Here is an 11,934-nt window from a genome sequence, read left to right on the forward strand (position 1 = left end):
TCAGTGATGGTGAACAGATAGAAGCAGTAAGAAGGGTTCTCGGTGGTGTTATACTACGGCGGATATGTAATGGAGTACGTACGAAGTTATATATTTTTTACCAATGTTTATTCTATTGGAGTTTCACCCGTGATATGGAAAACGCATTTCACAAACCACTACACATCGTGGAAATCGCGTTTTTTCACCCAGTTTTACGCCACTTCACGGAAAACGGGTGAAACTCTATTATTTGATTCTTATATGATATTGTATAATCGTTATAGTTGTTATATTGTGATGAATTATCTCATTTTGATTGATGGAGTTTCATCCGTTTTACGTGAAGTGGCGTAAAACTGGGTGGAAAACGCGATATTTGCGGTGATATGCAGTAGCAGGGACCTATTCAGCTCTGAGAAATAGCGTTCCTCATGGTTTGATAGCAATGGGAAAAATGTTCCTAATGTGATGAGATTCACGTGGGAAAAATTTGAGCGCCATGTGGAGAGCTCAAAATTTAAGTTCCTCTCGGGAGAATTATAGATTTGTGGATGATTCTCTGCGCGGTAGTCGTAAAATATGTTTTTCAGTAGGGTTTCTCATAACAGGGGTGAAATTATTATTATTTTTATTTATTTTATTTTTTTTTGGTGTTAGACTTCGGAAGATGCCTTTGAGGCTGCGTTTCGTTTTGAAGATATGACTGATGACGATTACCATGGTGTGAGGATGATGATAACTAGGCTGCTGGATGGCAAGGAGTATGATGTTGGCAGTTTGGCTCAATGCATTGTTGGTGAGTCACGCGCCATGAAATTATTTTGCTTGGAAACAGTGGAGTTTTACCCGTTTTACGTGAAGTGTGGTAAATCTCGGTGAAAAAGGCGATATTCGCGCTATGCCGTGGTCGTGAAATATGTTTTTTTCACTAGTGTTTTTCATATCGCGGGTGAAACTTCAATGTTGGAAAATATGATTATTTTCTTCAGCTGAGGTCAGACATTCGCTCGATACAGTTTGAAATTATATACGAATAACAACAAGAATTTCCGTAGATTTTTCTTAGAATTTTCATATTGTCACCAACACACGTAAGTTTCAGCTCGAAACTCTCATTCGTTGACGCAAATTTTTTGAATTTGCCTGAGGAAAAATACGCCCCTTAGTTGACCATGTGCATATTTTCCCACACCGCTTGCAAATTTGTGAGGATATGTTATACCAGGCCAACTAAACACAACTCTAAGTCCGAAGTGATATAGCAACTAATAATTGTAATCGATGAAATACCGTGATCGAATCTTATGAAACGGTTTGGGCGAGCGAAATTTAGACCGTGTTACACAATTGTCCCCCGGCTCAGTGTGAGGGATCACAGGGTAGTTTGAGGACACTTGTGGGAATTGCGGGGCGAGCGGAACATATACTCTATCAAATGTTATTTAGCGTTGTGCGTGCGTGCATTTTGCAATACCTACGGTGATTTGGTAGTCTAGGAATAGATTCAGATGAATTAGATCAAGATATGCAGAAAAATACGATGGTTTTCGGGAAGATGGAATTCTGAGGAATATTGGCGCGCGAGTTCTCAGCGATGGGCTAGCGATCGCCGTCACTTCGCCACGAATTCCTAGTACGAGGAATTCAAAGTGAAGGCGTAGGGGTTTTCCGAATGTTCGGGGAAAAACTGTCATGGATTTCAGATCAACAAAACATTGGTACGATTATCAAGTCGGGTGATGAGAATAAAGCAAAAGATGGCGATAACGATGATGCCTTCTGTGCGGTGGCGACTATCCTGAACCCGGTAAGGGGGATGATGTTGTTCGCTGTTGTATAAAGAAGGTATTTATTTTTTGGGTAAAATCGAAAATTCAGTATTTCACGGAGTAGTAGGTCTGTTCACTAGACTTTTTCTGAGCTTTAGGACCACTCCCAGAAATTCTGAGCCAGAATTGGATTTCATTAATGTGAATTTCGAAATCGAGACGCAGGAGAAGTTTATTGGAGTTTCACCACCCTAGTGATATGAAAAACACTAGTGAAAGATATACTTCACGACTACTGCATATCACCGCGAATATCGCGTTTTTCACAGAGTATTACGCCACTTCACGTAAAACGGGTGAAACTCCCCGGAATACCCGGAGTGTCTCAGACGGACGTATTTTTGTAAAACTTCATTTTTTATGTTTTTTAGGCTAAGTAGTTTTGCAGGGCTTTTATATACTTGAGTGAAACGGTCATATTCTTACGCGTTAATCGTATATAACGGCGAGTGAGAAATTCACATCCCAGAATTTATTAGGAAACGGTAAAAATATTATGAATCTTCTCGAAAATTATGGAAAAAAATTACGCGTGTATCAGAGCACTCGTTCTCAGGCACAATACTCGAAGGAGATCAAGGGTATGCAACAACTAGTAGAGCATTTAAGGCAACAGGTCGATAAGCATGCGGATTCTGATGAAGTCAAGGAAGCCTTTGTAAGGATGGGCATTTCATGGTGCTCTATCGTGGAATTTGGGGATATTTCAGGGAAAGATGGTATCAGCTACTGGTGGAATTCGCTGTGGCATAATGATCAATGAGAGGTGGGTCTTGTAGGATGATAATGTTATAGTTAGATGGCTCTCATCAGAATGATCAACCTTCCCTCTGAGCTGGTCCCGGGTATTCACAGAGTCCTCAAAGATGACGTCGCGTGGAGCCTGTCGGAAGAGGCGCATTGCCCAGTTGAGGAGAAGAAGTATTATAAGTTTACTCATTTGTTGGTAATAGGGTGAACATGTGGAATTTGGATTCGTGTTATCGTCATTAAGTTGATGTTGGTCACAACTTGTGACAAATATCAACTTCCCGGAAAATCATGAGCTTTTTCCGGAAAAGTTTTTTTTCCGGGAAATCAAGAGCTTTTTCCGGAAAATCGTGAGCTTTTTCCGGGAAAGTATGTTTTTCAGTTCCTAACGTCATATTATGTGGATCCATCGGCGGCCCCTTCGAAGGTAATGCCGGGTGGTAAGAAAGTGAAGGCGGCTAAAAGGAAGAAGGCTCGATTAGAGATGGAAAAGAAGGAAAGAAGATATATATGTTTCGAGGATGAGGTATGCGTGTGTTGGTGACAAAATGGAAATTATTGGAAAATTTTGGAAACTTTAGGAAAATTTCGGATAATTTTTGTTGGTTTTGGCACCTTTCTACCCTGAGTCATGTGTAAACTGCGATAATAGGAAACCAGACATGTTCCAACACTGGCTTATTGGTTCATGGTAAGAATCTGGTCGATCTCTTCAGCTGCGTTGGGAAGTTTTCTTACTATTTGAAGCGTGGGAAAACCACCCAGAATTCTTCAGAATTTCCTGATTGTCATTAATACGTGTAGCTGACTAAGTGTATACTTCCCTTTATGCTGACTAGAATCGAGATGGTGTTGATTTTCAGGTGTTCGTAGACCATGCACAATGGCAAGTAACGTGGCCCTTCCCTCGAGGAGACGGTATTGACCCTGAGACTCGGAAGATGCTGGCGCGTAAGAGATTACTGTACTGCGTAAAGTACGACGATTGGAAGACTATGGTTGACCAACTGGCTTGATTACCTGTTGTTCACAATCACTTACCAACGTATCGGCTATGCTTCATTGTTGAGTTCAGAGTGAGGGTATGCGAGCTAACGTTTTTGGTCAATTTAAAGAATTTACAAGTGAACTGGTAGTAATATGGTAACAACGCGAATGGATCGATTTAAGACTTGAAAACGGTTGAGCACCGAGAAACTCAAGACTCGGATCTCACAAGGAGATTCTCACTAACTTGGGCTGTATACGGTGGGGAAGCGACGCACGCAAACGAGCTTCGTAGACTGAGGGGTGTGGACGCCGTGAAGTGCGAGACCGATGTCGGAGAGTACAATCTGCGAGGCCGCTCCAAAGTTGATGCCACATTGAAGGGAGAGGACTAATTAGAGAGATAGTGGAAAACGTCGTATTCCGGCACTTTTTCGCGGAGCTGTTACGATTCTGTGAAGTGCCTTGAATGACATTAACAGCGAAGAGTCAATTAGGTTTTGCCGATACCGTGCGCGATGAATAGAGGGTGCAATGAATGCAACTCTTACAGGTCTCGTGGCCTAATGGATAAGGCGTTGGTCTTCGGAACCAAAGATTGTGGGTTCGAGTCCCACCGAGATCGTTTTTCTTGACCGTGCAAGAATTCTCCTCGAAACATTCCAAATCAATCCCCGATAATACTCTCGTAGCGCCCAGCGTACCGTGTTCCTGTACTTGATCGGGGCATTGATTAGAGCGTTTTGCGACATCTCAAGTTGATGTTCTCAACCTAGCACGAGAAACCGACTTACGGAACTTGTCCCCAGTTGAACGTGACTCGTCCCCTCAACCTGGTTACAGGCTACAAGGAGTTGCTGGCACTGATCTCACTAGTTGGTGTGATATATTAGATAAAGTGTGTGTCGAAATTAATAATGCGCTTGTTAAGCGAGTTAAAGGTATATCTCCTACCGATGTGCTTATGTATTATCCTTGTACGAACCTCTTGACTGGAACTAATCGTCAACAGGATCCTGATAGGCATGTTGTTTTGTCTAACTATAGGGCGGATTCGCTAAAGACGAATGTCCAAAGAATTGCTGTGGCTCATAAACAGTTGAATATTGACCAACAAGTAATGATACAGGTTAGCCAACCTAATTCTAAGATGTCTCCACGTTGTAATCCAGCGGTGATAACTCGTATTTTGGGCCCTAATCGTGTGGAATTAGACAATGCTTCGGTCGTTCATTCTCGCGACTTGAAGATTCTACAATCATTAATTGTTGAGGAAGAAGAAGATGATGATGTTGGAGAAGAACGATGTCTTTGTAATTGGTTTTTCTTTAAGGGGAGGGAGATGTAATTGTGTTGGCACACAATTCGCTGTCTTCTTCCATAACAGCTAGGCTATGTGCAAAGTTCCACTATTGTTTGTATAAAACATGTATCTTTATTTACAGGTGTTGAGTTCCTGTAATAACAGGAGCCCCGTAATAATCACGGCGTGATTGACGAACACCACAACGGGGGTATACGCGTTATTGTAGAAAAAGCTTTGTGCATGAGCAGCTAGCAAACAAGAATTGATCGGCTATGTATTCTACATTTGCTCTCAAGAGCGTACTGACTCTTTTCGGCTCTGGGCACGGCTTCTTGCGCCTCGAACACTGCACCATGGCAGAAGAGTACCACAAAGACACGAAAAAACTCTTCCAAGAAGTGATCGACTACCACTCGGGAAGTGAGATTTAGCAGTAGGAGTGTTGCCTTACACAAGTGTCCAACCGGTTGTCAAATGATGAGATGAAATATTATAGTGGCAGAAGCCTTGAACAAGAACGGCATCTGTAGGACATAGGAGAGACTCCTTATGAAAAAAGGCCTTTGCCAGCTGGGTAAGGTCATCAAATCTATGAGGTTTGCCACGGTAAATCTTCCCGATAAAAAGAGCCAATGAGTTCGCAGCAAGAGCTGATTCGGCCGTCTTAGGTAAAGCACCTGTTAGGGCGGGATGCCAAACATAGTTGATCATCTCTGGGTGGAATTCTACGCTGTACATAGGCGCCCTCCCCGCCCTCGATTCCATACTGGCGGAAAAAATTTTGTGGTTGACCGGATCCTCGCTGGTGCTGGTCATCTTGAACTGTTCACGTAGTTGTTTGTAGGTCTTCCACATTTCCGGCGGGACTCCGTTAGAGTGAATATTTGCAGTCACGTTTTGAGTCTGCAATATCTCTCTTACATGACGAGGTAAGGACTTCAGCATGTCTCCTCCTTTTTTAACAAATTTGATAGGGAGGGCGACATTCCTCGTCGTGTATTGACTTTCTAAAATAACCTCGTGGGTTCCGGCGGCTAGAAGAGCGAGGAGCTGATGACCTTCACAAATACCAAAAATAGGGAACGGGTCGTTGTTAGCATACCTGTCGACAGCATAATCGTAGATCATCTTGGCCGCATCGACGTATGGGTGACCAAAGCGAAGGTCCGCATCGAGGCTGCCCCCCGTGAAGAGAACGCCACTTATCTTGGCCAGAAGGGACTTCAGATTAGGATCGTCATAGTGAAGAGGGACAGCTTGTATACCAACACTTTCGAGATACTTTACATTATATTCAAGAACGTATGGGTAAGGTATGTACTTTGTAGGAGGATGAGCAAGAATACCAACCACCGGGCTTCGAATAAAGTCCCCTTCTAAACCACGAAGTCCGCTAAACGCAGCTGCTAGGGTAACAATAACACAGAGCTGGGTTATTAGACGAGTTAGCATATGAAAGAAAAAATGACAGACTTGAAGTAAACTAACTCATGCTAGATGCCAAAAGTCATTCATCCTAGAGCATGCCAATTTATTGAGCTGTGGGCGTCCTTGTCAGCTTGTCCTTTATATGTATCCGAGTGAGCACAAACCTTTCAAGTGATAATCAACCATGAAGCCTATCGCCCGCGTGCAGACCAATTCGCACGCACACGCAAGCTTCTAATGCTTCGACAACGGAGTGACGGAAGAGTCTAAATTACCAAGGTTAAGAACAAAGATAGAGGCATACCACAGTGGGGATATCAATAGTTCGAACGTCGCTACTGCAACATCATATTCATGAGTTAAAGGAAGTGAATATCCACATAGCAATTTTCAAACCATCTTCGTGCCGATATGTCGATTGATACTGGGCCTGTTTCACAAGGATACTTAATTTAAGGCGCCTTAAATATAGGAGCAACTTAAGGAGTTACTTAAGGTATACTTAAGAAGTACTCAACTCATTTCACAACGTTTAGGAGCAACTTAAGGAGCTCCTTAACTTAAGGCGTACTTAAGTATCTACTTAACCATGGTTACAGGTATAGAATAGAATTACACGTTTACTTTCGTGGTGTAAATGCTACAGTGGTAAGGTTGTCTGTTTACCACTCGATCGGCGCAGTTCATATCTGAGGTATGCTGTTTCTATGGTCGTTTACTGTTTCGCAACTACTTTCCTCGATCATGGGTAAGGTATCAATGGTAAGTTACCATTGGTAACGATTTGCAAGGAGATTTCCCACGAATTACAATGTTAGCTAGAATAAGTCACTCAACGGTCCGCTAAGTAGAAAATATACTCATGTGAACTTAAGGTGACGCAAATCACTGAAATATCTCGAAGTCGCTGCAACTATCTGCGAACGTAGCTCTTGCGAAGAGCGTTCCCGACACCATCCACTGGAGCATCTGGGTCAATCAGAGTTATTCGAGATGACTGTGATTGACCCAGATCCTCATCTCCTGTTCACAAGCAGCAAACATTGCCTCCTCGACGTTTTGCAGTGGCTGATTCTTAAAGGTGACCATATTGTGAAGTTCGATTCGGCTTTTGCTGCGTGAAGGAAATGAACTCTTGGCTCGATTTCTTTGCCTCTCTGGACAAGTGGGAGAGCACCGTGCTGCCATTCGTAAGGTCTCCGGTTCGACCCCTGCGAGATGCAATATCAAAGCATCGTACTTCGAAGGGTCCCTGGTTCAACCCCTGTGGGCTGCAATATTCGAACACGGTACTTAAGTATCTATTTAGGTAGGGTCGGCTCTACCTTAATAAAATTTAAGGAATACTTAAGTTGCTCCTTGAGTACGCATGTTGTGAAATGCTTCTCGTGAATACTTAAGTATATGCACAGAAACTTAAGGCGCCTTAAGTATTCCTAAACTTAAGGCGCCTTAACGTGCTTACTTAAGTAGTGAAATAGGATGTAAATGACCACTATGACGCCAGCCACCCCGTGCAAAGGTAGATTCTGCTTCTTATGTGCATTTCAGCACAATAATAGGGGGGTCCCCATCACTAGACCATCGTTTCGTTCTAAGATCGAGACGGTACGGGGCGATGAGGCAACCGATATGCTAGCTCTGAAGAACGTTCCATGCCAGATATGCTCAGCATGTAATATTGCCCTCGGAACAGATCCCAAGAAGTATATACAGAAGTGGGCCTGAGAAGGTGTACAGACTCGCCAGTCTCGGGAACGCAAAGCAAAGCTGGGTATAAAGAATATCGCTCCACTGAATTGGCGTACCCTACCCTTCTGTGATGCTGCAAAAGGGACGGGCTGCTACTTTTGTGCTAAAAACTACAATGCCAACCGTCGCAAAGGATGGTATGGCAGACTCGAGAAAGACTCTGCCACTGTGACAGGCCTCGAATGTCAACCGAGTGGCAGTTCTTGTAGCAGTACTATGCCTGTCCTAATGCTTGTTGACAGAGGGGTTCTCGGTTTTTAAGGTCCCACTTCGACTGACTGAGTGCTAAGTTTCTCGCAGCTCTCGATGTCAGCCAAACATGCTCTTCTGGTCGACGCGTCTCAGAAGGAGAACCTGGCTAGCCAAGTAAGCAGTGGATTGCTTTAAGAGTTGTCTCAAGAAACACCGAGAAAGTCAGACTCGGATCTTACAGTGAGATTCCCACTAACTTGGGCTTTACACGGTGGGGAGGCGACGCACGCAAACGGGCTTCGTAGACTGAGGGGTGTGGACGCCCTGGAATGCGAGACACTTCTGATGTCTGAGAGCACAATCTGCGAAGCCGCTTTAAAGTTGATGCCACATTGAAGGGAGAGGACTAATTGAAGAGATAGTTTGAGTTTGATGAAAAACTGTGTACAAAATGACATCAACAGTGAAGAGTAAGTTGGGTTTTGCCGATACCTTGCGCGGTAGATAGAGGACTCACAGGTCTCGTGGCCTAATGGATAAGGCGTTGGTCTTCGGAACCAAAGATTGCGGGTTCGAGTCCCACCGAGATCGTTTTTCTTGACCGTGCAAGAATTCTCTTAAACACATTCCAAATCAACTCTCGACGCCGATAATACTCTGACGACGCCCAGCGTACCGTGTTCCTTTACTTCATCGGGGCATTCATTAGAGAAAAAGTTTTGCGACATCTCAAGCTGATGTTCTCAACCTAGCACGAGAAACCGACTTACGGAACTTGTCTCCAGTTGAACGTGACTCGTCCCCTCAACCTGGTCACAGAACTTGCGAAATTCAAACTTGAGTGGAATTGTAACTCTGCAGGTTCCTGTGGAATCGATCGATTCTCCTGTATACTTTGATCGCACTATGAATCCAACGCATGCACGTATGTGGGAAAGAAACTTGTGGATGCAAAAGCATGCGAACTATCGCTTTGATCAATGGCATGCATCGTGATCGGCTGTTGGCTTGCTCCCGCATAACGCCAGCGGATGTCATACCGCATGTTTCCAGCTATACCCAATGCTGGTGTGGGAAAATATGCACATGCTCGACTACATGTGTGGGTGACGTCTGCGGAAATTCCGACAAAAAAGATTGAGGAAAATCTCGGTGCACTTACCCCTGAGTTCATATACAAACTTTTATAATTAGTGAGGAGATTCCTGAGTTCAGCTGAGGATTTATTCCAGCACTGCCTAATGCCGTTCCGCAGTAAGACCTATGACTGTGCTCGATTCATCGCATCTATCATAGACCGCTCAGTTATCCCCATTCAAGGTTGCTGGAGAAAATGTTCTGCAACAAAAGCCGATTGACATTCTCTTAGATGAAGGTCTGTAGACATTCTGTTATCTGTAAGTTAGTGCACCCATGCGAACCTTGACTATACTACTACCATACAACCCGTCTCGCAAAATGACGTCCAATTCCATGCTATTCAATCGAGTGCACTTTCTAGAAAAAACAGCCGAGAGCCACTACTTGCTGACTCTAATTGGAGTAAGGGAACCCCACTACCTCTCTTGTCAAATACAGATTACCGCGATGTTCAGATTCTATCATCCACTTGCCTGCCCTACGCCCCGATGGGCGCGTCGAACATATGCGCTCGGCCAGCCATCACTGATAGAGGCGAGTCAGTACAGCACATAGTGAAAGAAAGAGAGTTGCCTTTGGTAGATAACTTTCGAAAGTGTGATGCACTTCGGAATAGCCTGATAATCCCTTCTAGCGTTTATACACTCCAAACGCGAAGTCTTTGGGAATTAAAAGATACAGTTATGTTCACGAATGATACGATAAGACATTCCTACACCCCCAGAATGTGGAAGAACTTCACGCTCAAGTTGGTGTGCATAAAAGTGAATACCACCGCAAGCACCTGAAACACGTCGACGATGATTTCTGTGTTAGTCCACATTTGGTAGTACCAGACCGACTATTGCTGGATAGAGGAAGACTTGGGCATTTCGTATGAAAGGAAGAGTGGAGTAGCCTAAGCATGTTATATAAGAATAATACATCAAGGCTATGTAGCAGAGGGTGTTGGCAACTATACAGGAGACGAGACGATCTGATAATAGCAGTGGGAAGAGGAAGTACTCCACCACATACCTGAGGGGGGAGAAGTGGTCATGGGGTACAAACTTACAGGCGACTTACAGTAGTAAGAAAGTTGGGAAGAAGGCGTTACAGTGGACGTCGAAGCTGTAGAGGAAAGGCACTCTCTGAATAAATAACGGGTAACCAGTCGTACTGGATGTTGGATAAAATCCAAGATCGATTTTGGAAACGGTTTTAGAGGGTACGAGACAATTCCAAGACTATTTTTCTTGAGTATGTTTATCGAACGCCCCGGAAGAGTTTCCGTGTCCAGACCGCCACGACTGGTGTAGTAAAATTTACACCTTATAAAACATGCCGTGTGCGTTATATAGCCTCAGTTGACGTTGCCTCTACGACTACTAATACTACTACCTGCTCTAATCCTTGAAAGGTCTTCACTCTAAGGTGTCGGTTTGCTACAAAATTACATCCCGCGGCCACTACTGACCCTAGTAGTAGGAAGTGTAGGACTATGCCGATGAGGAGGACTCTCAACACTTGAAGGAAAGTGTGAGAAAAACACACACCATAAGCTATGCCTGATACTGCCAGGAAGAGGATCTGAGACTATCCACTGGCCTCTACTATGGTGCGAATGATTTCACCTGGATGACGACGAACGCTGGATCGTCTCTGGACCACCGACCCTTGGTCTGATGCCTGGCAAAACGCCATGGTGTTAGGGACCTTTTTTATGATACCTGTATATGGTCAGTTGACAAACCTTCCTCGGGGATATACAGAGGTAGACCATTTGAGAGAAGGTGTATTCCAAATCCATCTGCTTCTTGTAGAACATACGACGGAGGTATCTGAGGAGTGTTCAGGGAGGAGTGGTATGAGGAGCGGGAAAGGATGATGAGGGCAAGGCTTACTCCATGAGGGAGGAATAGGAGGAGTCTTGGCTGTAAGGCGGTAACATCATATTTATTCGTGCTGCACTGGATTGTTTTTGCACTGACGAGACAACGGACGATTATGCTCGTGAGAAAATCCGATATCGGCCGTTTTAACACACTTTAAAACGGCTTCGTTGCCCGCTGGTCCGACAGTCGACAAAAAGTGGTCCGACTCTCGACAAAGCTTGTACGGAGGGCTGCGCGAGGAGAGTCGCGGGCCTTCGGCCCGCTATGAATGCCAGTGGTGTCTAGCTCTCTATACCGCGCCGGATCGATACTAAACTCGTTGGCACCCCTCATTTATAGCGACTACCGTCCGTACAACGCATTCAACGCGTTTGGGCGCGCGCTTAATTTTGTGGCGCGTGACGAGCCTTGGGTCCCAACTTGCGCCCACCCGAAAATTGCGTATACATGCGTGAGTACGCGGGCCTGCAGCCCGCTTTTGCTACTCCACTCATTACAAGTCTAAGTCACGTAGTGGCAAGAGAGAAATATTCATCCAAAGATGAGGCACAGGTTCGATCCTCGGCCGGGGCAGATTCTGCTAGCTTCATGCAACTTGCAAGAACAGCGCGCTTTGAGTCTGAAACGGCCGGGATCACTGTGGAAACAGTGGCTAATAAGCTGATGTCGCATTCCCACGGTATGTCTAGCAACT

The 11,934-nt window shown here is 44.6% G+C and overlaps 3 protein-coding genes and 2 non-coding genes across 5 annotated transcripts in view; 3 read left to right on the plus strand and 2 right to left on the minus strand.

The window, feature by feature from the left end:
• Pmar_PMAR001434 (conserved hypothetical protein) overlaps positions 1–3,577 on the plus strand; it is a gene marked incomplete at both ends in the record, with an annotated part of 7,398 nt that extends 3,821 nt beyond the window's left edge. The window contains 7 exons of the mRNA XM_002783539.1: positions 640–778; positions 1,686–1,789; positions 2,368–2,469; positions 2,522–2,577; positions 2,625–2,757; positions 2,944–3,087; positions 3,425–3,577. Coding sequence (XP_002783585.1) covers positions 640–778; positions 1,686–1,789; positions 2,368–2,469; positions 2,522–2,577; positions 2,625–2,757; positions 2,944–3,087; positions 3,425–3,577 — 831 coding nt within the window. The remainder of the gene's footprint in view (positions 1–639; positions 779–1,685; positions 1,790–2,367; positions 2,470–2,521; positions 2,578–2,624; positions 2,758–2,943; positions 3,088–3,424) is intronic.
• A 523-nt stretch (positions 3,578–4,100) lies between these two features.
• Positions 4,101–4,173, plus strand: Pmar_PMAR001435. The gene has a single exon. It is a non-coding gene; the product is annotated as a tRNA-Arg (tRNA).
• A 936-nt stretch (positions 4,174–5,109) lies between these two features.
• Pmar_PMAR001436 (Gamma-glutamyl hydrolase precursor, putative) lies at positions 5,110–6,313 on the minus strand. Its single transcript, XM_002783540.1, has one exon. The coding sequence runs from the start codon at positions 6,304–6,306 to the stop codon at positions 5,302–5,304; it is 1,005 nt and encodes a 334-aa protein (XP_002783586.1). The 5' UTR covers positions 6,307–6,313; the 3' UTR covers positions 5,110–5,301.
• A 2,431-nt stretch (positions 6,314–8,744) lies between these two features.
• Positions 8,745–8,817, plus strand: Pmar_PMAR001437. The gene has a single exon. It is a non-coding gene; the product is annotated as a tRNA-Arg (tRNA).
• A 1,261-nt stretch (positions 8,818–10,078) lies between these two features.
• Pmar_PMAR001438 (conserved hypothetical protein) lies at positions 10,079–11,254 on the minus strand (the record flags this gene model as incomplete). Its single annotated transcript, XM_002783541.1, has 4 exons — positions 10,079–10,150; positions 10,980–11,034; positions 11,076–11,186; positions 11,250–11,254. The coding sequence occupies 4 exons, from the start codon at positions 11,252–11,254 to the stop codon at positions 10,079–10,081; spliced, it is 243 nt and encodes an 80-aa protein (XP_002783587.1).
• Between the last annotated feature and the right edge of the window lie 680 nt (positions 11,255–11,934).

Source organism: Perkinsus marinus (genome assembly GCF_000006405.1).
Source record: "Perkinsus marinus ATCC 50983 genomic scaffold scf_1104296936976, whole genome shotgun sequence".
In the NCBI taxonomy this organism is placed as follows: domain Eukaryota; phylum Perkinsozoa; order Perkinsida; family Perkinsidae; genus Perkinsus; species Perkinsus marinus.